The sequence below is a fragment of the Melospiza melodia genome, chromosome 3 (genome assembly GCF_035770615.1).
Source record: "Melospiza melodia melodia isolate bMelMel2 chromosome 3, bMelMel2.pri, whole genome shotgun sequence".
NCBI lineage: Eukaryota > Metazoa > Chordata > Aves > Passeriformes > Passerellidae > Melospiza > Melospiza melodia.
Window position 1 is genome coordinate 116,918,801 of NC_086196.1, and position 27,397 is coordinate 116,946,197.

General features: G+C 40.1%; 1 protein-coding gene across 7 annotated transcripts in view; it reads left to right on the top strand.

Moving 5' to 3' along the window:
* Positions 1-27,397, top strand: part of SLX4IP (SLX4 interacting protein) — an 83,427-nt gene that overhangs the window by 34,999 nt on the left and 21,031 nt on the right. For all 7 annotated transcript variants that reach the window (XR_010027233.1, XR_010027236.1, XR_010027232.1 and 4 more), the window contains exons 5-7: positions 1,133-1,256; positions 15,841-15,918; positions 17,780-17,868. Coding sequence is in view for 1 of the 7 variants with exons in the window: in XM_063152848.1 (XP_063008918.1) it covers positions 1,133-1,256; positions 15,841-15,918; positions 17,780-17,868 (291 nt within the window). In the remaining 6 variants the exon portion in view is untranslated. The remainder of the gene's footprint in view (positions 1-1,132; positions 1,257-15,840; positions 15,919-17,779; positions 17,869-27,397) is intronic.

Below are 27,397 nucleotides of genomic sequence, written 5' to 3' on the forward strand. Positions count from 1 at the left end.
AACCAAAGACACACCATGTTTCTGCTGCTTCTGAGACCTTCTCGTTGTAACTCCATGAAGGAATGTGTAATGGGAGCCCTTTAATGAGTTAAACAGAAGGACAAGCAAATACAGAAATTTATAATTGTCCTCTACAAGCAGAAAGGAAAATGGATTTCTTACTGTAAAGGGAAAGTAATGGTTGTGATTGACTAATGTATATGCCCTGCTTTCATTTAGATTTTTATTAAACATTTGTTGTTCTGAGTACTTTCTACATTAATCAAAAGGAAATTTCAAGGCAAGATAGTTTAGATACTACTTATATAATTTTATCTATTACCCTAACATTTTAGAGGTAAAATTATATTTTTGTGTGCCACAAAGTATCATTGCTGTGAGCACATAGTTACGAACAATGGAAAATGAGAATACTGAGGGAAAAGTCTCAGATGTGTGTGTGTGTATTAAGCTTAAAACTTATTCCGGTATCCAAGAGATGATTTTTTGGTTTTTACTCCAAGTGGGATTTTTTTTCTGGCTAATTCTGGCAGAAGGTTTTGCTCTTCCTGAGTTGTCTGTGTTTTTATTGTGCTTTGTTGAAGAAAGTATGAAAGATACGAACAGTTATGTTTAGGAGCAGAAAAATCTAAATTAATTAGAGCAATTAAGTTGCTGTGACCTAATTTGCTCAGTCTTATCCACTCCCCCCCCCCCCCAAATTACTCAGAATTGGAGCAAAATATCTGTTGTTGTTTATAAGGATTCTTAAACACAAATAGAGTGGTGACAATTCCTGAGAGGATTTTTACTAAAATTTTGCTTCAATACCTAATGTTGTGATACACTTTTAACATGTATTTTTTCCTGCTTTGCATGCATATGAAACTAATTTCTGGTTTTAAAAAGTTAGTATTGTAATATAATGTGTTTCATCTGCCAAGTAAGAATTTCATAATCTACTTCCTCTTTTGTTCTTTAGAAAAATTGCTTGATTCCCCTCCTTGTTCCCATCCATTTCTTAATTCATGTACTTCTCCTCAATGTTTTTCCTTTTAATGGGAGAGGGGGTGATTTTGTATTGGTTTCTGCTGTGTGCCTGAGGGCATTTCTGTAAATTTAGATCAAACCAGGCCAGTGGTTTCTCTTTCAGGAGGTCTGCAGGCTGCTGGAAGAAGTTGTTGCATCAAGGGTCAAACACTACTTGGAGGCACGTAAACAGCGTGGTCAGTGGAAGCCCACGGAACAGGGATCATCTGGGCCTTTGTTTCTTACCGGTAACAGAAATTATTTCACTTAGTGTGCCATAAAGTGTCGTAGAGAATGCTGTTCTTTATATTTTCTGTGAGAAATTTGCTATCAGCAAGGTCTGAAATAGTTGATGTTTTGGTCTGGAATTACTTCAGCTATGTTAGTGAAAAAATTAAGTGGATTTTAATTTTCTGTGTTACTGAAAAATGAACATAATGCTGGTACTATTAGTCCAAGAGCCTATCATTGGAACTAAAAAAATTACTTATACAACCCTTGGTCCTGCAAGATTGGTTGAAGTCTTGCTGGTTAGTTAAATCTCTTTTCCACTCACTCATTTAGTGTAGAATTTTTAAATACAGAAATAATATCTTCTCCTTTTACTTTTGGCAATCTGTTCAGTCTTTAAAAGTTGGTGTGATGTGGTAAGTGACATTTGTCATTTCACCAGTGCTACTGCAGGCCTGGCAGCAGCACCCATGACCTTGGGAGTGCAGAGATTAAGAGCCTTCACCTATTTGGATCTCACTTTTTGTGCGTGTGAGGATGATGAGGCCACCAGGTACCATTTCAGTACACCCTCATTTTAAACTAAAGATCATGATCAGTGCAGCTTAGGCCTTACTGCTAGATCAGCTTTGGGGCTGAATGGCTGCCAGTTCTTGTTTAACACCATTTCATTGTTAGCATAATGTGGGGTTTGCAGTGGATAGGCTCATCTGTTGGTCTTATACAGCAATTTATCTTTAAATAGTTCTTAGGCAAAAAATTACTGGTGTTAGTTACTAGCCTGGAGCAGGCTATAAATGTGTCTCAGAAGAGCAGGGCTGCAGCAGTAAAGCTCTGTGCTGGCCATGCTTTGTCACATCTTCAATCCAGGAGAGATCTCTGCTGAAGAATGGCTTCTGCAATGCATGTCATTACATACTTGTATTAGATCATCACTAGGCTCGTAAATTTTACAATTCAACATGTATTGGATGAACAGTTCCAATTGGGAACAAGTTCTTTGCCTCTTAACATGCTTTCCATTGTTGAACAAGGTGTATTCCTATAGAATGCTGATCGGTGGTTGCAGCTTTGCATGCTATTGTCAATAATAATGATAAAACACAAGTTATGTACTGTATGGTTGGCTTCATATGGCAACATTTTAGGCATATGTGGGAGCCAGGTTCTTCTGGCATGACAGGGGCTTTTTCCCACCCCTCAGGAACACAATACCTCATAAGCAAGAGGTGCTTCAGGCCACTGAAGGATTTCCAAATCCTTTTCTTCCTTGCAAGTTGAAACTACATTTTATCCCATTAAAATATCATTATTGTTTGTCAAGCACGTGAACTTTCAAACCCTGGTACTTTTCTGATTGTGAGTGAACATTACAGATGGTGGGATCAGAATTTCTAAGATCTGTTGAGGTTTTTATGTGTTTTCTTTTATGAAGGGATGTTTTTTAATATTTATTTTTTGAAGTTTCCCGCCTTAGTAAAAAGTAAGTTTTGAAAAAATGACGATTTTATAAGGTAAAACTGCCAGACATAATAGTTGTTTTTTATATATGTGGGTAGATGCAACACTAATTTAAGTGTGTTCTTTAGAATTGAGGGTTTCTATTTTCTTTCACATCATGAGCTTTTCAGTAAAAATATTGATGTGCTGTCCCAGGGTTGGGAGCTGTTCTTCTGCTTGACTCTTCCCCTTGTTTCCTGAAAATTAAAAACTTAGGGAAATGCATTTGAGAAGGTCATCAGTAATATCAGTGACAGTGTTAGATTAAAGGCTATTTACTTTGGATGAGGCAGAATGACTGTTCCATCAGTTTTCTGCAGTTAATCTCACCGTCATTAATTAACAATAAAGAACTAAAGGAAGAAAACAGGCTGTGATAACGAACACTCATGTTCAGCTTCACTCCCAAAGCCAACTCTTTCTCTCAGCCTGCTTTGCTCAAGGCTGTAATTTGTAAGAAAGGAGTGCTTTGTTCAAGCCCAAGAATCAAGTTTCTTCAGGTTCCCTTGGAGTCTGTTCTTACCTGGGAAGGAAAGAACAGAATAGGTGGGTGTTCAGTGGGGCAAGGGGCCCTGCCTGTAAGGACTGACCCTTGGAGCTGAGCTGGGGGGCTGCAGCAGTGCCCCTGGTGCCTGCTCCTGGGCCCCCAGCAGGGATCTGTCTGTGGCCTGCAGGGAGGAGGCTCTGTGTTGTCACACAGGTGAGGTGCCACACTGCAGCACAGAGGTGGCTCTGTGTTGTCAGTGCCACACAGGGGAGTGCAGGAGCCCCGTGTGCTCCATGGAGGTGCTGCTGGGAAAAGGCTTCAGCTGCAGCTCCTGTTGCCTCTGGAGCTCAGGAGGAGTTTCTGAGGTCTTCAAGCTCTGTGTGGTTTCTGCTGCTCCAAGTGATTCAAGTCTGCGTGGAGTTGCACTGCTGTGAACCCCCTGCTCTTGTAAAGAGGGGTGTATCTATAGAGGGATCCTGCACATGGTTATTAATTGCTCACTTACTCTTTCCAGTGTCCCACGTCAGCATTCCACCCCTGGCTGTAGTTGCATCTTTTCAAGTCAATTTTAACTATTTGCTGTTCACACTGAAGGATGTATTCAACACTTCTTGTAAAGAGACTAATTAGACCTGTACTAATAAGATTTTAGACTACCTTTAACATCAAGGCATGATGTATTAGGTTTCATTTCAGAACTAGAGGCCAAGCTACCTTAAGACTTGTTAAGTCCTCTACTTCCTCACTACTATAACATTTTTGAAGAGAAAATTTTCACCTATCACAGCTTCTTTTCAGTATTAACATTACATTATGTTTAATATTAGTATTACTTGACACTACCTTTCAATTTTTGTAACACTTAATGTAAATATCCATGCGAGTTACTTGTTAATTTACATTTCTTTTTCATTTGAGTTACACCCACACTGCAGTGTGTGGTGGGTTGCATACCAGCTCATTAGGAAATCTGTGGGTGTTACACACAGGAGAAGAAAGAAAGGAGGAAAGAATGGAAAAATGAGAGAAAGTAGCCAAGACAAGCAAGTTCTTCCTATTCTTCCTTCTGTCTGAACAATTTCCACACCCTTCCCAAATGGCCAGTACAAACAATTTGCCAAAGTAAACTTTAATTTAGTATTTGGGCATAGGCTTCAGTATAAATTCTCTGATTCTTATGTTTAATTAATGTCCAAATGTGTTTGACTTTGGTTTATTTTATTTTTTTAAAGAGAAATTTAAAATGAGGTGGATTTTCAAAGCTGAATTTTGCCTGCATGCAATCTGCATGGCCAAAATCATGCAAAAGGGCATCAACCAGGTATGGCTTGTGATTGCATTATCTGAAGGTTCACATTCCACAGAAAGTGTCTGGTTTTGATCAAGAGCAGTGAGAATTAAGAGGAGACTACAGAGGTCTGAGTAGAGGAATTAAATACCAGGAGAAATGGCAAAGGGAGAACTGAAAACAATAAGGAAGAAGGTGAGGTTTACATGGGCACAGAGGAAACAATAAGGAGGAGTGAAAAAAAATGTGGCTGATAAAAATGTCAGTGTTAGAAATGGAAGGAAGGAAGAAGGTATATTGTAAACTGGCCTTCTTCCCCCTCTTGAGGGAGGAAAAAGTTAACTATGTTTTTCCTACAAGTAATATTCAGACCTACTCTCATTCCTTCCCTAGCATCCTTGCTGTTTTTCTTGGCTTGAGGGTGGGACATTTTTGCTCTGATTTCAGATCTTTTTATTGTACAGTCTCTTCTACAGTGAAAATAATTAGAGAGCATGCTGTCACATGGCACAGGGAGCTCCCAGCTTGATTTTATCTGCTTTCCCTGGGACTCTGTGTACTTTTTAATATATTTTTAACTTTCTTCTCTCATGAAATGGGGCTTGCAGTGATCATGTTTCCTGAGTCCATCTTTTGACCCAGTTGCTTTTTACAAATGTGACTGTACTTTATTAACAGGTAGACATCTCAGACTTGAAATTCTCAGACATTAACTTGTGACAAGCTTACTAAAATGAGAAACTGGAAGCAGGACAATAGCTCTTATGAGTAGTTCAGCCTTACAAAGATCTGGAGTCAAAGTTCATGTCCTATTTAGTATAAAGAAAAATGCATAAGATGCAATTTCATAAGAAAATACATTTCTCTTGCTTATGAAACAATTTTTTTGGGTCCTGCAAGCACACAAAAAATATACAATAAATCATGATGGCAAATATTCCAAACTCTTTTGGCCTTGCATTTTAATTTGAACATTATGATGTTTTTAAGGGAAACACCCTTTTCAGACTGCCCCAGTTTGCTTTAGGAGTGTTCAGTATTGCTGTAGGACATGAATTGTGGGAAATGCTTATAGGGTATGTCCCACATTGTAATCCTGTAACAGCAAAACTGATTTATTCCCACCCTCCCAGCTGTTAACTCACACTCCTCTGCTGTGAAACTGTTTGGTTGGGTCTGAATTAAAATCTTTTCACTGGCCTTGCTTGAACAGCAGCTTTACAGCATTTCAATGGGTGCTGACATAGGGGTCTGGGGAGGAGTCTTTCCTATGAACTTTGAGATTTGGAGTTGCACATTGTAATATCTGTCTCTCCAAAGAATTACATTGCAGCTTCTCTGCAATGGACTCATTTATGATTTGCGGCCAAGTCCTGCAGATCTGTGTGAACTTTAAACTTACATTCATCTGTCTGTGACAACAGAGCTCCCTGAAGTATGCAGTAACTTATGCAATAACTTATGAAAAATGTTTTGATTAGTATCTTGTACCTAATATTTCCTGGTTTTGCTTTAGATTACTTCCTCGCCCCCACCCCCCATTTTTTACAGCCAGATAATGGGGAATAAGGGTATCTGTTTTTCATCAAAGCATTCTTCTTCTAGAAGGTCAAGGTTATATATCTGAACTCTTTTTTTTGTCATTTTGTCCTTTCCTCAGGGTAATGGGCATTTGACAAGAACAAAAGAAATGTCCATACTTACACGCTCTTTGAGTGGTTTTTCTTTATGATTTTTTTCCTATCTTACCTTAGATTGTAGTAAAATTGGGGAAAATGCCAAGAAGGACAACAGAGATGATCTAGGATGGGGAAATGCAATGCAGGGAACAGTTACATGTGCCTGGACTCTTCAGCCTAGAAAATATATCAATTATGGGGAATACAACCAAGATTTGTGAAATAATTTCTTGTCTCATTCCCTTCCAGTTTGAGAGCAAGGGCGTATCAAATGAATGGAAATGCTGTGGTAGTTAGGAGAGCTGGGGAGCTCTTTGCCAAAGGATAACAGATATGATAAAGGCTTGCACTGCATCCACAGCAACATGGGAGGGTGTTCCAGGGAGGGGACAGAATCTCCTGTGGTGCACTGAAGGCCTGAGCTCAGAGGGCTTGGAGCCTGGCAGAGTGTCAGGGAGGTAACCACGTGCACTTGGCCCCTGTGTTTTAGGGTCCCCTTGTAGGTGTTTGGCTGTAGTGACCTTTGGTCTTCCTTTCCTTGCCATTGTGCCCCTCTGGAGCTGAGCCCCATCCAGTCAGAGGCTGGGAGGAGCGCCTGCACAGCCTGGACTCGAGCATGTGCCTTTGGAAGGCTCTTCTGTGGTGACACTGAGACTGGCAGAGGCCTCAGCAGGGCCTGTCCCTGGTTTACAGGGGATATTTGCAGCTGCAGCACCAGCTGGGTTCAATGTGTTCTCCATATTTTGCTTCTTCCCTGGTGGCAGCTCCTCATGAAATGTCGCACTTATTTAAAGATGTCCTTAATAAAGTGGTTTATATAGGTAGTATTGGATTGAAAAAAGCAACAGGACACTTGTTTAATTTGGTGTATTCTTGTGAAAAGGAAGAATTTGGTGTTGGTTTTGAAAACAGTCTTAATCTCTAGCCTTAAAATACTCTCTGCCTTAATGCTTTGTGTCACTTTCTCTTGCTTTCATCTCATTTCCATTTGTCTCTTCTTCCCATATGATTTTTTTTCATTTTATGAGACGAAAAAAAATAGTATGAAAATAAGTCCTTTTTATGTGTGTGTGCAAAAAAAAAAAAGTGTTTGCATGCACAAATAGCTACTCTCTTACATATCTATATGAGCTATAAAGGTCTTCCTTCATCATCCAAATATTTCTGCAGAGGGATTTTGCTGCTAGGACTACAGTTTATGCAATGACACAGATATTTATGCAAATTTAAAGTTTATCTTTGGAGTTTTCTTTCTATAGTTAGGCAAAAAATCAGGATCCATTAATCATGTGTCTTTACAAAGTGGAGTGGTGTGTCTCAGTTTCTCAGAGTTGGCTGGAAGTTAATAGGTAATTTATCTCTATCAGTTAAAAATGAAGTTTAGGGTACTAGTTTGATGCAGGTGTTTCAAGTTAGGCAAGATGAACCCCACCTTTAATTTCTGATTTGATACTCACCTGAGAATATTAAAGTGACTCTCATCTAGGCCAGGGAACATAGCCTTGGAAAGAGCCCTTGGCATGCTTGTTCCAAGTGGGAATTCAGCATTTTTGGAGGGCACATGAAGGCAATTTGAAAATCTGTCCCTGAGCACTATTTGTTACTCGACTGCCTTGCTCCTCTCTGCCACATCGCTCCCTCTTGGAGGTGCTCTTTGTGTGTGCTCTCTGCAGGGTGCACATCTGATCCCGTCCCTTGGAATCAGGAATGTGCAGGATGGATTCTCAGGGTGCAGCTCAGGGACCTGCTTTAGCACTAAGCACTAGCACTACATAGGTTTGGAGTTTTTGGAGTGCTCACTGTTTTGGTTGAAATGTTGTGATTCTAAAAATTAACTAGGTTTAATAGTCTTTTGCCTTTAATTCAACTGTACATTAAATGAGGTGACAAGAAAGGGATTGATTCTTACCTTGAAATTAACTATTGGGTTCCTTCTTAAAACAAGTGCTCTTTATTTAATGCTTCTGAAGAGACCAATATTGCTTTGGTTAAAATGTAAGCAAGGAAGAATAGGGATTTGAAATAAAACCTGAAAGAAATGTGAATTCCCTAGAAACGTTCAGAGGAATTTACTTAATTGCAACCAGAAGTTTGACCTGGAAGTGTAACGCTTTGACCTTTTAGCTGTCTGGCTTCCTAAATGTGTTGTTTTGCTCTCTCTAAACTGTGAGAAATCTCTTTTATACATCTTTAACCCTTACCTTACCTAAGAGTCTCATTGAAAGTCTGCAAGCAATCAACAGCACAAGAAAAATAATCATGATATTTTAAGAAAAAAAAAATGGTTGCAGGTATGTATTGAGCATTGAAGTCCTTTTTATTTTCATTTTAACTGGAAGTAATTGGAGGTATAATTTCACTGTTAAATATGAGTAGGAATTTCTTTTAAACTTTCCATGCTACCATATTACAGAATAATACTCTCCTTTGTTCTTAAGTTTCATTATCATATGACCAAGGTAGAAATTACAGCTTTTAAAATTGCAAACATTTTTGTGGGTTTATTCATATTTGGAAAATTTTTATAAGTCTTTATGGGAATCTGTCCAGCTAGAGTTGGAGGGAAAAATCCTGAGAAAAATTATGGCTCTATTCTCTGTGTTAGTAGTTTGGTGAGAGCAATTCTGGGTGTTTGATTCACCACTGAGTACCAGGTATGTTGTGGTTACTGAACACAAAGTGTTTCTGTGGACTACAAAGGCACAGTGGCAGACCACAAACAAAACTAACCCCACAAAGCTTTGCAGGGCCCATGCCTAATTTAGTAAAAAAAGGAGATAATTAAATAAAAATTTAGTAGTGTAGCAAATAATAAAGACTTCTCCTTGAAAATGTGAGGAAAAAAGTTCAATGTAATCGTGACGGGGTTGTGGGCTTAGAACTTGGTGCATCCCTCAGTTTCAGACTGATCAGAGATGATCTAATGCACAGCAAATTACACATATTCAGGGAGAAACATTCCATATTCACTGTACGAACCCATGTTTAAACGCCAAAAGTTACTTTACAGAGAATATTAGATGACAGTTCTGTATTTGTTTATGGAGTATCTTTTGTGGGGGTTTCATGTGTGCAGATATATGGGCAATGCCTGTCTTTTTTCTGCTGTTTTCTTGCCAATGCAAAAGAGAGGATTGTGGAGTTTGTCTTTTGCATAAAAGACCTTAAATTTGCTATTTAGTTTTGAGGAAGAGGATGCTCTGTGTACTTCTGTTCTTTGCACTTGGCATCTGTTAAAGTGATGTCAGAAATGGAGGCTGCTGAGCTGTGCCATTCAGGTGGTCCCCTATAACACCATGCTCTTGAGTGAGCTAAACTGAGTGGTTTAGTACAAACCATTTGCAATCAGTCTGCAGCTCTCTCTTGCACCAGAACCGGAGCTGAGCTGATGGCAGTGGGCATATGCTTCCAATCATGGCTGTTCTTGGTCTCTTTTAGTGGTATCCTCTTTGCATCAGAGCTTGTGAGAGCCAAAGGACATGCAGATTTTTTTGGAAATAGAGCCTTTCAGCAGCTGACTTAGTTAGGGTCTGTTTGCCAGCATTTAAAAAGACAAAATACAGAAGGCTCTATTGTGGTACTTTCACCTATTTGCTACGCCCCAGAATTTCCTTCTGTTCTGAGTTGTTGCAGATCTAACAAGAGTCTGTTGTGTGAAAAGACAAAAACCTGTGAACCTCTGGCACAGCTTGCTTTATTCAGACAACAGCATGAAACTGCAGGTTCAAGTCCACACATGTCTCTTAGAAGTCATGTTCTTTTGAAGTGTCCTCTAGATGTTAGGCTAGGAAAGGAGTTATGACCATCAACATCTACCTCTTAGCTCCACTGGGATATCCTAACAGGAATCCCAAAAATAAAAATAAAAAAATGTAGCTATATATCAAGACCTTTGAAGAAACAATGTTTTCATGTTTAAGCTACTGCTTTAAAGTTCTGCTGAATATACCTGCTCCAGGTTGGTCTTTCCCTCTCATTCTCTCCCATCGTGTCTCCGGTGGTGGTGTTGGGCTTTTTCACCAAGCCCAGAGGTGTTGTAGCCCTGTGATAGAATATATTCCTGACATTTCCAGTGACCCTTGCCTAGAGACCTTGTTATTGGTGGAAGATGAAAGTCTTGGCAGCTGTGGGAGCTTTAGGGTTAAAACCCTTTCTTCTTGGGGGTAAAAGTTTTGCAGAAGTTATTTCCTCTTGCCAGGGGAAAAAATGGTGCTGGGAGACCTGTGAAAGGTTTGATTGACTTTATTTGAAAATCCTTCAGCATCCTGATATTGGCACCAGTGATTTTGCTGTTCTCATGAACACTAAGGGGAACCAGTCATGTCTGATAAATTCCAAGAGGCTCATTTCCACATTTTGGTTGAGTTTTTGTGCTTGAAGAGACCTTGTTTTGTAGAGATTCCTCACCCTTAAAATACAAAATCCTCCATTTCAAGTAGTTCATGGCATCAAAAAGTTTCCTGCAGCTCATGGATTTCTTCAAGGAAAAACCGCAGAGCCAGGCTGAAAGGACATACTTAGTGCTGTATTATGCATTCCCTAGCGTGCTGTGAGTCAAACTGGGGTCCATCACAGTGTCTGTGTCTCATTTGAGCCAGAATCTGCCTCCTTTTGTCACTGTGAGGAGTTCAGTCATGGGAGGGGTTTGGCCATTTGGGTAGAGCTGTGTCTGGCCAGTCTGTGGGACAGACTCCTCCTGATGTGCAGAGGTGGCACCAGCCTGTGGAACTGAACCCCATCGCAGTCCAGGTACTTGGAGGAGACTTGGGCTTCTCCTGGGCTGCAGACTGGTCAGACAGTGCTTACCACAGGCTTTGTGTTCCAGCTCCCACTGCCTTTTGGCTGGTAGCAACAGATGCCTTTCTCAGCCTTTCTCTTGGTTGTTGTGCTCATTCCAGTGGTTAAAGAAGCCCAGGCACGTGGCTTTCTCTGGAATACAGTTTAGATGTTCAAAACAGCGAGCATTCCTAAATAGCTTTCAGTTTGTGCCCATCATGTGCAATTAATAATGTGGTTATTGAGTCTGAGATCAACAAAAGGGCTAAGTGAAATCTTGTGTCCTGTTAGAAAACAGTTGCTGTGGCAAAGGTGCACTGACCATTGAATCTATGGCTCTGCATCTCTCTGCTTGAATGCCTTGGCAGGTGCTGCTGGCTGTTACTGCTCATACATTATGGATGGGTATGGATTTTCCAGGAATGGATCAGCCTTCCTCTCCATCCCTAAGTATTAGTGAGGGGAAGATGGTCTTTTTCCTTCAGAGCTGGTGTGTTCCCAGGACCTCCATCAGAGGCATTACTCATCTTGCAGCCAGATGGTCTCAGATGTGCTTTTCCTTATTCTTTCCCCCAGAACTGCACTGACAGCCAGCCTGAGAAATGCCTTGTCCTGGATCCAGTTTGGCCAGGATAGTTCTGATTTTGCAGTGAATTCCACACCTCTCCTGCTAGATGAGACCCCTACAACCCTGCTATAGGATTTCTCAAAATGACTCGGGTCAGTTTTGTAGTTTGTGGCTCATACTCTGAACGGTTTAGACAGTAGGTTGTGTCTGGGCTATCCAGGTTCTGATAGCAGGGAGGATTCTTCCATCTTCTTTGAGCTGAAGGCAGGCTGTATGGAAAGAATGGATGTCATCCTGACATGTTTCAGTTGTTTTGAAGCCTATTCTTTGCTGTATAAAATTTTGAACTTGGAAAAGATGCTACTTGTTTAAAGAATATCAAGTGGATTCCAGAAAAGGCTTTGGAAATCTCAGCAGCTTTTTGTATGTGATGTCATGCATCTGCTGCCCGTCTTAGACTTGCCTTTAAACTTCAATGCCAATATTTCATTTGAATCTCTGCTAAATTAGAAATGGCAGCCTACTCTGCAGCACATGGTATGGAGTTGGACATTTTTGGGAAGGAAAGCTTCTCAATTAACAGTAGGTTTAGAATGAAATGTTCCTTTTTTTGTTTTGTTTACAAACAATCAGGACTTTTGATTCTGTGGTGAATAATTTTAAGTGGAGAAATATGAGTGCTAAAAGGCAGTGTAATAATATGTCTGTAGAGCACTTTGAAGATGAAAAGCTCTATATACTGTAAACATTATTACTGGTATAGCCTAATCTGTGTGGAAAAATTATTCAAGCATGAACTGAATGTAGATTTTTTTTTTAATGTGCAGTTAGTGTTTTAGAAAGTCTAATGCACCCATGTATTTGCTTTCACATTGTAACACTAGAAATTTATCCTTTTATATTTTTAATATGTGTGTTGTAATGATTTACTTTGTTGTTACTTTCCAAAAGCAGAGTCAGTCCTAATCCACAACAACCTTTCAAAAATGGGAAGTGTCTGGGCTGGGAGAGAAAATAGGTATGATATAAAAATAGTGTGTGATGAGAAATGGGTGCGTGTCAGCCGGGGAAGCGTTTTGGGGGCAGTTGGCCTTAGGCTTTGGCCAAGCCTGGAGTGGAGCAGGGAGCCAGGCAGGTGCCAGATGGTGCTGGGGAGGGAGCAGCTGCCAGGCTGCTGCAGATAACTCAGCAGCTCCGAGGCATTTTCCCAGGGAAGGTGCAGCAGAGCCTGGCAGGGCCTCCCAGCGCTGCGCAGGGCAGCACAGCCTTCCTGGCAGCCTGCCGGGGGCTCCCTGCAAAGCAGGTGCTGCTGGGCACTCCTGGGGCAGGGCTGGGGTCTGAGGCTCCCTCGCTGCCGTGGCACTCTGCAGTACAGCAGGCAGGGCAAATTACTGTTCCCTGCAAAGGCAGCTGGAACTGAACTGTGCCTTTTCTAGAACCACTTTATGCAGTCTCCTTTTGTGTTTCAGGGTCTGTTTATTTCCTTGGGGTTGGTTTGTTTGGTTGGTTTTGTTTTTCTGTTTTGTTTCTGGACCCTGGATCTGATGATTTAGAGTCCCCAGTTTTGAAACAAAAACAAAACTTCGAGACACTAAATACAATTCTGTTTCTGCCTGTGTGCTGGTAATCCACAAAGGGAGCTTTGTGTTGAATGGTGAAGAGGAAATTGAAGATGGGATCAGCTAGGTGCAGTTGCTGAGCCCAGGATGTGTGAACTTTCTACATTACTGGAAGAAAAATTGTAGCTTGAGGTTCAGACTTCTGTGTTGTGCTCAAAAGACGTTAGTGATGGAGCATTTAGTATGTATCAGTTGGTCTGTTCTTCCATGAGATTACAAACAGATGTAAACTCATGCTGGGTAACTGTGTAGAAACCTTGAAAAGCTGCGAGCCTATGGACTTCTTGGAGAAGAAGGTTTTCTTGTGGGTCTTAATTTTAAGTTTCTTTCTTCATGAAGCAGAATAGTTAATTGGATAGTATATTTCCCCAGAGGGAAGCTGAAAGAGGATATAACCATTTTTATAGTTCTGCAGTAACTCTGACAGCTTTAGGACTGGGGGAGTTTTCAAACTCCAGCTGACTACAAAGTAGATCATATGTCATGTGCAAGAGGGCTTCAGAACATTTAGTGAGTGTAGCTGTGTGATACTTTCAAAGTGCTGGTATCTTAAATGTAGTGCATCTTAATATTTTCTCAGGCTTAGCAACAAGTAACAGCAAATATCTGTTCAGGCCTTTTCAGTAAAGTATTAAATAATCATGGAAACTAAAATGATTATTTAGTGTTAGTCCCTCTGGGCTGAGTTTATCAGCTCAGGCAGCTTCACAGCCTTCCCTGTGAAGGCTTTATAAGACTTTCAGACTTGAGCTGATGCTGCAAAAATAGTTTGTAGAGGTGTCTTGATCTCTTACATAATTATTGTCAGATCTGAGGTAGGTGTTCTCTTCCACATAACAGTAGCTGGCTGAATCAAGGACCTCTAAGGAGAATTTGAAACTTTGTTCAGTCAAGCACATGTGATTAAACACTTAGCCTCTCAGAGAATACCAGGACAGCAAGTAAAATAAACAGATATAGATGTCACTGATCTATAAAAGAATTTCAAGAAAGAAGCATCCAGCTTTTCCTGTGAAAAACAAAGATTCACATTTTTTTCACTTTAGATGCCTTTCACAAAAAACCCAAAACGTAGATTATCGCCAACAAATGGAGGTGGAAAGAAAAACTTTTAATATTTACTGTCTGAAGATTTGTTTTCCAAGCTGTACTTTTAGGAATGCTACTTTCTCAGCTTTCCAAGGTCACAGTGGCATATGTTGTTATCACACTAATAACTTATTTATATACAGGGCAAATTCTTTGATTTGACTAAGCCTACTAGCAGTGATAAAGAATTGTGGATGCCAAACTGGAGTAATTTTCCTTAATTGTTCTTTTAAGTAAACAGTTAATAAAGGTGGTGGATTGCATCCAAATTTTTCTCTGGTGCTCATCATTTTTAAGGGATGGTTCAACTTGTTGCATCTTGACTCGATCTCTAAAAGGAAGTCAAATTTTGGGTGTCTTCCTGAGGGGAGGGAAAAAAGATGGCTGATAAATTTCAAAGGGATTGATTGTGATTGATAACTGTAGTTGTTAATGAGAGCTGAGGCTCAAGGGCACTCCATGGTGAGCTCCAGAAGATCTTGTAGAAGAGAGGGGAGCCCTTCAGGAGGACATGCATTTATACTTAGAAATAAGGCATGCCTTGGCACTTGCTCTGTAGGGATTGAGACTGAACCAAGCAAGCTTTCCTTCTTTTTAAATGGTTAGATTATAAAAACAGCAGTAGCACTTCAAATTTTAACTTATCTGTGCTAATTGCACTTAGGGTGCCTGACTGTCTTCAAAGCATCAATAATTTAAGTGTTGCAGACCCCATCCAAGTGAGGGGAAGTATCACCATCCCTCTTTCAAGGTTTGATTTCAGTGAGGTGCACGGGGAGACTGGGGAGGATGAGTCACAGATGTCAGGTTTTGCACTTTCAGTGGGAGTCAGGCTGCTAAACACCTTCATGAATGAAGTGCTAACTGATTTACCAGGGTCATTTGGGAATTTAAGTAGAACAAAAGTAAAAGCTGATGTCCTAATACTCTCTCAGCCATAACAGAGTCTGTTCTGTCCATTTCCTATACCGCTGATGCACAAGGATTTCTGTCATTCTTGGGAATAGAAAGTGAAAAAGCCTCTGGAGGTTACAGGTACGGCTGAGTCGGCCAGGCCGGCTCGGGCTGCTGTACATACTGAAGAGTTCAAATGTGGCCATTTCTCACCTCATTCAATGGAACTGTGGAATTGAGCCCTTTGATGCTTGGGTTTCTTTGTAGTTACCTTTTTTTATTTTCCCTACCAGGTCTGTCACCTTCCCCTAGAAGGTGGTTAAGTGAATGGATATCTGCAGTGTTCCTGTAGAATGTAGCTGAAAGCATGACACCGCACTATTAAGTGACCATGACACCACACTATTAATCAAATGACACCTCTGATCAATTAATTAATTTAATTTCTGTGGTTGGGTTCCACTACTTGGTGGTTGTTAATTTGTCTAGATTTTTGCCCTGTTTCAGGCACTAATTTCTTGAGATTTCAGTATGGAGTTCAGCAGTTTATTTTGAAAAATATTCCATTAAAATTACTTTTTCCTTTGTATCATTGAGCTGCTTTCTCTCAATCCAGTCTCTTAGCAGATGTCCAACACTTTGAGACCAGAATGCCCAAGATACCCTTACACTTACTATTATCCCTTTGTTTTATGTTGCAGCCAACAGTTTGCACATTACTGCCTACTTTATGAAGAGATGGGTTAATCTCCGTTGTGCTCTAGGGAAACGTTATCGAGGTAAGAAATCAGTTTCTTACAGACTTAGAGGAGAAAGAAAGGGAGCATAACTAAGACACTGTCAGATTTTCATCTACTTAAATCAAAATTGTTTTCAGAGCTTGGGTTTTTTGGTGGTGTTTTTTTGGTGGGCATTTTAAAATGATGATTTCCTGAAAACATAAAAAAAAAATAAAAAGAGAAGTGTTTCTTGAGATAAGATGGATTTTTTTTTTTAACTTAATTTTAAATTTGTGCATGCCTTGCCCCAGGGTAATCAGCTAAGGCTCACAAAATTCTGTGAGTATGATGGGACTCAGCATTTTCCGGAGTCTCTGCAGGGTGAATCAAGCAGAGGTTGCAGCATGAATCACTCCATTCTTGCTGGAGTGCCCTGTGACATCAGCAGGCAGTACAAGTGCATGCAGGAGAGGCTTTCCTTGCCCACACACCCGGACAGCCCTGACGTAGCCTGAGCTCTTCAGGCTCTCTCAAGCCAGGATGATCTGGGAGGAGGGGAGATCAGTGCTCTCCTGCCAACACCAACGCAGAGGAGCCGTAATGATCACTGCCCTCTGCTCTGTCCTCTTGGCATTAAACAAAAACAGCCAAGTCCTTAACAATACTGAATAATTGAATGGATATTTGAAAATCATTTACTGTTTTTATAGGGATTCATGGTATTCATAAATCTTTAAATCTGTCTTCAAATGCCAGCTGGTTATATTCTAAGTCTATATTGGCTGAAGAGATCACTGTTGACTTTAAATATTTCATCAAACTTGTCTTATTAGATTAGAATTTCAGAGTTTCTGCATTGGAATCTCAACATCATTTGCTGTCTGTTAAATCTGAACTGTTCTAAAGCATCAATGAATACCTAAAGATACCTGTATTTTGCTAACCAGCAGATGAGATTGTTATAAAATGTAGCAATAAAAGCATTTTACTGGAAGCAACTTGGCCTACTCTTCAATTCTACAATTCTTCACATCTGTGAGATCAATCTCATAAGTTTATTTCTGCAAGCCTTGTCTCTTTCTTGTCCCACAAAAACAGAGTGTAATGGCTTCATTCTGAAATATAACAAACTTCAAAATATTTTAATTCTGTTTTTATAAAAACAAAACCCAGCAACAACAACAACAACAAAAAAAAACTGAGCTGAAAATATGAGGATACTGATCTGGAAATAATTTCATATGTAAACAAGAAAATATCCAGCTGTGCTCTTCCCATAGCATTGCCAGGTACTGAATAAAGCTTTGTCTCATCTGTTCTAATCTGAGAACCTTCCATTTTTAATCCTTTGAAAACAGAAACTTTGTTGTGTTCATAACAACCCATGTGATTGTGAGTAAGATATGTAATTCAGTAGTAGCTAACCACCTTGTTTAATGACTTCAGAAATGTCTGTAGGCAGAGTGTGAAACTCTGTGCCCTGGCCTTATGCAGAGGTTTGGTGCCAAGCCCTGGCTGAATGTTGTTGTGGGCTGCAAACCTAGTGTACAGCTTTTGTGATGGGAAGACTCATCACAGAGCAGCACAGAAGAAATCCTTGTTAAGTGGTTTGTCTGTTGGGTCTGTCTGGGCTTCCTGTCCAGGGGTGCAGGTGACTAATGTGCAGCCGTGACTGTCCTCTTGAGAACTCCATTTATTCTACTTATTGATTTTTTGGAATGCTTTATAAAAACAAAGCAAAAGGAGGGGTGGCATGTAGAAGAGAGTAGGTGAGAAGCTAGAGAGGTGCATTAAATGAGTTAGTGTGCAATTAAAAAAGCAAGTAATTTTGTGTACTAAAAGAACATGTATGTTGTTGTTGTGAGTGGTTTTGTAAGTGGTTATGACTTTTTTAATCCTCTTTTCAATTTTTTTTGTGTAGAGCTCCGTGTGTTTCCAGAGAAATTTATCGTTTGTGTCAGTAAACTTGACTTTGATCCAAGTGCTTGTACATGTGACAATGGTGGATTGGTAGGTACAAAACTGTTCTATAAATTTTGGGGTTTTTTAATAGAAATGAAGCAAATATTTATATATATAGGTAGATGTAGTTATGCAAGTATTTGTTACTAGCATCTTGGCACTAGAAAGTCACATGAACAGTTGAGCCAAAGTATTCAAAAGGGCATCCTGAAATGAACCTAAATGCAGGCAAAAATGGAAATTTTGAAAGCTCAGCATTTTCTGAGCCTTATAAGTCTTGGAGACCATGTGTTTAGAAAGCTGGACATGGCTTTAGCACCTTGATTTAAGGATCTTTTTTTCCCTTTATATTTTGTCCTTGTAACATTTTACTTTTCAAAGTTCTGGTGTAGCTGTTTGTAATGTCCACGGGTTCTTGTATGTTTTCTTAGCACATGTTCCGCACAGCAGCTCAAGCAGATCAGTGCTGGCCCTGCTGGGAAAAAAATCCCCAAACAGTTAGGAGGAAAAGGCACTGGTGTGTGGTTAAATACCATAAGCAATTCTCCTTAAATATTTCATCCTGAAGGCTTCATCAGGGTCAAAGGCTTCTGGATTTTATCCTGCAGTTAAGTGCTGCTGTCTCAGGAGTGCTCACACGGGCCCAGGTGCCGCTCCGTGCCCCACGCTGAGGGTCACAATTACACCCCGAGGTCTGGGTGGGTTTTAGGAGTTGATCTTACATGTATTAACATGTATTTGACCCTTGGAAAAACGTATTTTCTTTTACTCATTCAACTCTTTTTTTTTTTTTTCCAATACCAGCCAGCATGTTTGTATTTGTAATGCTAAATGCAGATTTTCTTGTTTTGATTCCTAGCTTGGTACATAGCCTTAAGTGTCAAAGAATCAAGCTAATGTTTTTGGCACTCTCAGAAAAAAGATCTCCCTGCTCTAGAAGTACTTTGCTCTTTGGAAAATTATTACTTTTTCAGTATTGTCTTGAAAACTACTTAATACTTGAAGGAGAAAATTCTATCTCTGCATTTTGACTGAGTAACAATTATAGGGTTTCTTATTGCTTAAGTAACTCTTATGAAATACCCAATTCCCTCATTTGGTATTTTTCATTTTTCCATAAAATAAGAGTTGAGAAGTTTTCTTTAGTTTTTCTTGTGATTTTGTGTGGGAAGGAGAAGGCAAATTTAAAAATTCAATGTTACGGACTTGAGCTTTACTATTTCAAAATTGGATCTTGATCTGTGGAAACTGCTTGTTGTTTAAAAGGCAAGTTTAAATGCTTTTATATTTAAAAAGAAAACAAACATCTGTTAGTGAGCTGATAGCCCAATCAACAATAAAGTCTTGGGAGTTTGCTTTGCTTACAGATGCAGTGTGTGTCCACAGCCCTGGCTGGGATGGGCAGTGCAGTGTGCTGGTAGGAGGGAGTAAAAGAAAGTTAGCCCTAAGCATCTTGCCTCGTTTGAAGAACTTGGCAAGATGGGAGCAGACCCTCAGCAAATATTTTGGAGCATCTGTTTAATTCTTACCACTCTCACTTAAAGGGTCCACTCCAGAGTGTTTTGTTGTTCCAGGGTTCCTAATGCACATTAGGACCAGATTTGTCATATACTCCAGCTGAGTACTTTGCCAAACTGGGGGAGTGTTTGATTGCCACTGAGAGTTTTTCAAGTTTTTGGCACTGCAAAAGAAAGGCAGAGAATCTGCACTTTGTGTGTGTCTGCTTTTCTCCATGCAGTTGAGCCGTGAGTAGGCTGGAATTCTAAACTCTGCCCTACAAAAGACCACCCAGAAGACCTTTCTGTTGATACACTCTGCAGAGTCTGTCATGGGCTGAAAAGGAGGCTGTGTTTTGTTTTCTTCTTCATGTTGTTTGGGTTTGAATAATGCCACAGTGTTGGATGCAAGTTCTTTTAAACCTTTAATCAGCTGGCACCCTTGGATTTGAGGGTCTGTTTGTGTTTTACAAATGCAGTTAACTATACATTAATGGAGACTTTGACACTTTCCTGTGTTGCTGTGACTGTGATTGACCTAGTCAAGACTTAGTGATTATGTGTTTTTTTCAATTGTTTTTATGCTGGTTTATGGTCTGGGTCAAGCTTTCATTCCTGAGCTCTGTCAAGACAAATCAGGCTAAGTGTTCCCCTTTCCCGTTACTGGGAACCAGTTTTATGTCAGCCTGGTGCACGTTTCCTTCACTGACCAGAGCTCTGGTCGTTCACCTGTCTTCAGCCCTTCATTCTTTGCCTCTTCTCTGCCTTTTAAGCTGTTCTGTGTACCTCCGAAATAGGCAGTGCTTATACAACGAGTTTCAGGGGATGTAGCCAGCTATGAAATGAAATCTTTGTCCTACACCTCAGGAAAGATCATAATTAGATTGCTTTTGAGATATTCACAAGCACAGATTTCAGCATCAGTTGCTGGGAGAACCAATTTTAATCCTTCTGTGATGCCTCATGTAAGACTAAGGTTAGGGTGGATTAGACAGTCTTTGTCAAATTGGCTTTAAGCATAAACGAATAAAATATTTGAGAGCACCTCTAAGGTGCAGGGATGAAATAAAACAGAAGAAAATCTATCGATATGTAATTTTCTTGGATGTTATTTATAAACGGGTGTGTCTGTCGTTATGTGTAAAACACAGGCTGCAGGCAGTAATAGTGTTTTGGAGGGAGGGAAATCTCTAGTAAAGAAACAATATAGCAAGTTATTGAAATTACATAAGCAAATTGGAAGTCTTAAGGAAAAGATGGAAAAATAGGCTGAGTGATTAATGCTAAGTTTAAACATAAAACCATTGTTTCCTGTTTTACCAAACTATGTTTATCTTGAATAGTTTTATCTTGAAAAAGAAGACAGTTTTGGGAACATGGCGAAAGAGGAAACCCAAGGAAATATATAAGAGCTCTGGAGAGATTAGCCATCTTTGTCAGTGACGACATTTTCTTGATTATTATTATGTAGGGAGCTATAATGGAAAATTTGAAATGGGTTATCTGGGGAAACAGTGGAAGTGGGTGGAAGGCTTGTGGGCATTTGAAAATGTGCAAACAATGGAGTATTCATTGATAACCACATCGGCTTTATACCAGAATCTATGAGAGGAAGCACTTCTAGGGAAAGCATGAAGGAGGTTAAGCTAAAGATGGTATTAAAGTGAAAATTTGAAATTACTGTTTCAGTAAAATCAGAAAAGAAAGTGAGGAGTAGAAGATTGTCTTTATGAAAAAGGTCTCAGGTTTTCCACTGAGCTTGTTAAATTACAGAGAATATTAGACAAAAATAACGATTCTATTCCAGCAGAATATTGCACTTTAAAAACCAAACTAGCCAAAAAAAACCCTTCACAGGTACACACAGAGAAAAAAGTGCTAAAGATGTGCCCAGTGCTTTTTTTAAATCCCCAGCAGGGAAAAAGCCTATTTCATCTTCTTCATGCATATATATATGACTTACAGATTGTGTCATTGTCATACTTTTCAGGAGCATTAGAGAATTCTCGTTGTTAAAACTCCTGAGAGCCTTAGCCAAGGGTTTGCTTGGGTTTTGATTGTACTGGGAAGAGGCTTCTGGTTCTTTCATGCAAACATGAAACTTAGCTGTAATTAATAGATCTGTCCCACTGGAGTGTATGCTGGAATAGTGTTTCTATTGGAATGTAGAATGAAAACTTCAGGTAGCAGCAATTTGTAAAGATTAGTGTAGGACTTTATGTGGAATTAAGTTATCTTTAAAGCATTTAAGACTTATTGTTAAGTGATATCAGATTGGGTAGGGGAGGAAGGAAATGCTGTGAAATAGAATTGCAGAGTTCACACTGTAAGTATAAATCTTGGGGTGTGTGTGTATCTATATGTGTGTATAAAATATTACAGTGAAGCTGCTGTGCTGGTGGGCTGCTACTGAAAAGGTCACTCTACATCCTCTCTACATCCAGCCACATATTCCTTTCCTTTCTGGGTACAATGGACCGAGTGATTCTTCAGCTGAGAATGAATTAGTTCATTGACTTGACCTAGCAGAAAACAATTTGTGAAGTTTCTGTGTTTTTCGTTGGAGGATTAGTTTTCCATCGTGTCAGTTCATTGAACCAACTCATCCTGTACCCACACACTTGCCAATTGTGATGCAAAAAAATGTTGCAGGAGCATGCAGCCAGGATTTGGATGAATGGAGCTGAAGCAACCTTTAGGTAGCAGCTAGAGTTACCTGGGTTTGAAAGTAACATCCACAACATGTTAATGTTACATTTCTTGTAATATTTGTCTTGTTGCTGGCTTTTTTATGTCACTGTCCTTTTTGAATTTTATAAAATCTAGTTTTCTGTGATTTTAGATAATGTGCTGAATTATTTTCAGTTACTATAGTAAACAGGAGAAAAACATTAAGCTGTAGTTGGTAAATATGAACAGGGTTCACTACTGCTTTCAAAAAGGTAGAGAGGGGAAACTGCAGACTAATGAACTTTAGCCAAATACCGTATTAGTAGAACAGGCAAAGAATTGCTTGGGTGAGTTTTCACTTTTGACACCTCAAGCTCCTGTCACTTTTTTTTTTTACTCATCCTTCCTGTTCTGTGCTCCTCCTACCTTTGCTTCCCTGGGCATTCTTGTCTTCAGTGTTGAACAGTGCTGGTGTCATCCAGTGACCCCTCTGTAAACAAGGGGTGTTTTTGGTTTGGGTTTTTGTTGTTTGTGTGGTTCACTTTCAGCCAGATCCCTTGGGGGTTGATCCTTGGCAGGACCACATGTTGGGTGAGGGTGAGACTTCCCTTTCATTGTTGGTGTAACTTCCAATTAGCTTCAGTCATTAGGCTGCTGTCCCCGAGAAACTGCATCTCAGGAATGCTCCTGAAGTCTTTGACTCCGTCATAAAAAGAAAGCTGCAGCAGCTTTCCAGTATTCCCTTTTGTGCCAGCTGTCTGCCTCTTCTCCTTGCAGATGCCTCTCCTGCAGCAGCGCTGCCAGAAGGGCTGTGTTCCTGCATCTCACCTTCCTGGGCATCGCAGTCCTGGCGCTGGTGCACACCGAGCTGCCCTGGGTGGGAGCAGCTGGGCTCTGTGTGTGTGTGCTCCCTTCTGCCAGCTCTGAGTGGGGCAGGAGCTCCTGCAGGAGGCCAGGGAGGAGACCTGAGAGCGGCGGTGCTGGGAATTGCCTCCGTGAGATTTGTTTGAACTTGTCGCAGTTTCTTCTCTTAGCTTCCAAACTGATTTATTTTCTGCATGGCAAACGTCTCACAGCTGTCTGCTGCATTAACTGTCCAGAGAAGTGGACAAATGATGAAATGAAAACTGACACAATTATTTCAATTAGTCAGGATCAGAGAAGGCTTTGGAGAATTTCAGAGAAACCTCCCAGAGCTGGGTAGAGAGGCACTAGGGCTGTAAATGAAAGTCATCTGTTTATAAATGCACAGTATTTTCACTGAAAAGAGCAATTGCTGTGCTCATGCAAACTGCTGAGTGCATTAACTGTGTGATGGCTGGAAAAAGGCCAAGATATTGCTGCAAGGAATTGATTGGAAAGCTTTGTTCTGTGACATTATTTATCTGAAAAGCAGACAGAATATTAGAGTATGTATGGAATGAAATAAAAAGTAATATTTTTTGCCTTGGATCCAAAAAGTAAGTGGAATACATCCTCAATAAACGAGTACCTCATTATGCAAAATCAGGTGAAGCAGAGCAGAAATATGGATGGTCCTGTAGCAGCAGTATAAATGATTAAGGTTGTAAAAAATTATTTCCATATGAAGCAATCCTCAAAAAGTAGGGACAAATTGAGTAATCTTTTACTCATTTTGGTAGTTGCTTTTTATGAGTCCTCCAGTTGATTTAAATCTCACTACTTAGCAGCGTTCACAAGATCCCATTTGTCAAAGCCTTGTGGTTATTTAAGATATTATCATCTGTCATCATCCTTTCACCTCCCTCATTTTCCTCTCCCCTCTCACTGTTGCTGTCACAGCTTATGCTGGTGCTTCAAGTGGATTTGACCTGATTCTCTGCTCCTTCCTCTCTGCAGACTTGGAGAGGACAGGCCCCCCTGGCAGAGGGGCAGGGGGGAGGCTGGCAGGGCTCACGTTAAACTGAAGGGAGCTCAAGATTTTATTTGTCTGTGGTACATCTATGAGATTTTGGTGGCTCTAGGATTTGAAAAGGATGAACTTACTTAAGGTTTTGATAGTAATTCTTGATATTCCTGTTGGGCAAAAAATATTTGACAGGATTTTAAAAAATTGTTTCGAGGAGCAATCTGTTCCTCAGTCTTCAGCAGAAATCTCTTAGAACTAATAGGAAGTTCATAACTTGACTGAAGAGGGAAGTGAAATAGATGATGGTAAAGTTCACGGCAGGATTTTTGAACAATTTGTAGTTATTTGAAATTATTTGGAGGGACAGATCCCCAGTGTGGGCTCAGAAGTGTTGGGGGTTTTTGGGGTGGTGGTACTGGTGTTGGTTTTGGAAACCAATCTAAAACATTACACTGTTGAACAGTAATTATTTCCTGAGCTGTGCTATTCTTGTTTTACATATTTTGGGTTTGTGTAATCAGTGCAATCAAGAGTATTAGATATTCTTTACAACATCTCTTCTGGGTGTTACTGCATATTGTAATTGCATAAAAACAACAGAAGAGCATAAAATTGATGTATTTTTTTTTCCAGATTTTTTTTACTGTAAGTATCCAAGTGTTGGGCATCTGAATCACACTGTACACATCATGTGCTCCAAGGAGTATTCTCTTATGTCATATAACCCATGCTATGCCTGGGCAAATGCAAAGTTTGCTTCAGTGTTGCTGGTGGGTGATGCTGAGGGACATCTGCACTGGCTGACCCATAGCCAGTGAGGTTTGGCACACAGAGGATCCTCATGCCAGCCTGTGAAAAGCTGTAGTACAGGATTACAGAAGGGCCTGCCTCAGGTATTCTCTCTTGATTTGTAAGCTGGAGAAAGGGTTCAAGTGCCACAGCAAATTGCTATTCCCTTATTTTATAAAAATCTCTTTCAAGTATGAAATGTGTGTCTCGCATGCATGTCCTCTTTCATAATTACTGGAGTCAGGAACCTAAAAATTGATGGAAATGGCTGGCTGAAGATGCATGATTATAAAACAGTGGTTTCCTTTAAAATTCCCTGTCGCTGTGCTTCAGATTTTTCTTTAGTGTCATTGAGAGAAGTTAATTGGGTTGAAAAGCTGTTGTCTAGTCCTCCATTTCTTATCAGTGGACACTTTCTCTGAAGATAGAATCTGAGTCTTGTAGCATCAGTCTATAAAATCAGAATGATTAATAGCTCAATTACTTAACATTAATTTTAGCTGTTCTTGCCTTCAAGCAAATGCACACAGCCTGTGTCACGTGCTGCTCAGTATGTAAATAAATCAGTTATTTTGGGAGCACTTCTGTGCCTTTAGAAAGTGTGATGGGGTATTTGCTCCCTGTGTTACACATAGGTCTGATTTATAAAAAGGCCCCCCTGCAGCTCTAAGTTTTAGAAAGAATCACATTTCATTTGTTCTCTGCCATTTACAGCAGGAATTCTTCTATTTTCTCTTCTTTAGTGGATGTTCAAATGCCAATCTAGAGAGCTCTGAATTTCCAACACTCAGAACAGTCTGGGATTCCTCCTATATGTGAAATACAGTTAAAATCTGCACAAAATACTTCAAAAGGAAGAGGGCATTTTCCTCATAGAAGTCGTATGCTTTAAACTAATCTGGTGATGCCTGGGGGACCTTTGGAATGTTTGCAGTTGCCAGGATTTATGTATTGAGTGAGAAACTTGGGTTCACACCTTGTGCTTTGAGAAAGGGGAATGTGTATCACAGGGGCTTGTAACAGACTGGGCCAATGCTTGGACTAAATAATGCAGACCATAGGGTCTCCTGAGCATCAGGACTGAAAATCTGTGGTGTCACATTCAAGGGAATTTTGGTGGTAGATGATGAAGACTGTGCTGATCCAGGAGTTTGATTTTGCCTTCTCTGCTAGGTTATGGGAAGGTTGAACAGTTCTGCTCCTCCTGGACAGATGCAGTTCGCTCTGGTTGTTACATTCTTTCAAGATTGAAATTGGAGTTTTTTGAAAACCACCAGCATTCCTTAAAAATACTTATTTCAAAGGCAATACCAGTATTCCAGTGTAACCTTAATGGTTTTTACTGGAATTTACTGACTTTTACAGCAAGACAGTCTTTAAAATGTAGCTGAATATTCTACAAATCTGATCAAGGAACTGTATTTCAGGTTGAGATTAATATCCATTTCTGTACTTGGAAAACTTCTACAAGTGTTTTATGATGTGGTTGGAGTTCATATGTAGAACTGCCAGGACTGATGCATCACTACATTGGAAATGCAAAAAAATTTGCATCTTGTAACTGTGGGAAGCTTTTCCTTCATGTGGGTTGGGAGAGGGCAGGAGGCGAGACCCAAAGTCCTGTCTCTGTCACTTTTTTATCAGTTAGATTGTAATGTCTGATCCATCCTTCCCTCAGAAGCCTCCTCACTTGCTTTAAGGAGCCCTTTTTGCTTATCAGATTGGAAGGAGTCCTGTCTGACCTCTCTGATCTGCCCATCATCTGTCAGGACACCTCTGAAACCTAAAGGTTATCTTTGATGGTTGAGCTCATGATGCAGCTTAGAATGACACTGAGAGAAATCATCCAATTGCTACCTTACTTAAAGGTCCTCTCAGTAAGGGTTTCTATCTTATTCATTTCACTAATTTTTATTTTATTGTATGGACCTGGGATAATACATTAGTTCATAGCTTTGCCTATTTTATTTTTATAGTCCCCTCCCATTTGCCACCATGATATAAAAATTGATTTCTTGAACCCACTGGTGTATTCTATTAAGTATTTTTGATGAGCCACATTAATAAATGCATTTTAAAAACTGTATTTTGTATGGTGGGGTTGGGAACCAGACATGAAATTTAATTATCTCTTAGTCTTACTTTATAAGCTTGTGGCACTGAGAAGAGTGAGAGACAGCAAGCAAGCATGACACCAGAGAGGCAGGAACGGGGGGGCAGCAGTGTTCACTTTGAAGATTTTCTTTCAACCCAGTATTAGATTGGAAGAAAAAAAAAAAGAAAAGAGTATTTGTATGAGTATATTGTCATGCTGGAAAGGCCAGAGCTTCCACTCTGCTTCAGGGTAATGAGTTCCTCTTCAGGGTAAGGGTCCCTCACAAGTGCCCATCCATGGGTAGCTCTTTAACAGATACCTAGTGCTGTACTGCTGAATTCAGCTGTCCTGGAGAGAGATGGAGACAGCAGTGAATGCCACTTCTACAGTTCTGAGGGTTTCTTTTTCAGCTTGAGTGTGTAGTAAGTGGAGTAAGATAGCTGAAAAAAAGGGAATCTTCAATTTGATAAACCTTACAGGAAGCATGTTCCGTGTCTAGCAGCGTGCCTGATATTTCTCTGTAGGCTTTGATAGATATTTTTCTTCCCCCAAACATCTCTTTGGATAAGTGTTAAGGACCTTGAATTCAGGTTTGGGGAGGCCAGTGTCATGAGCAGGTAGGCTGGTAAGACTTAGCAAGCTTCACTTCTGCGGGCC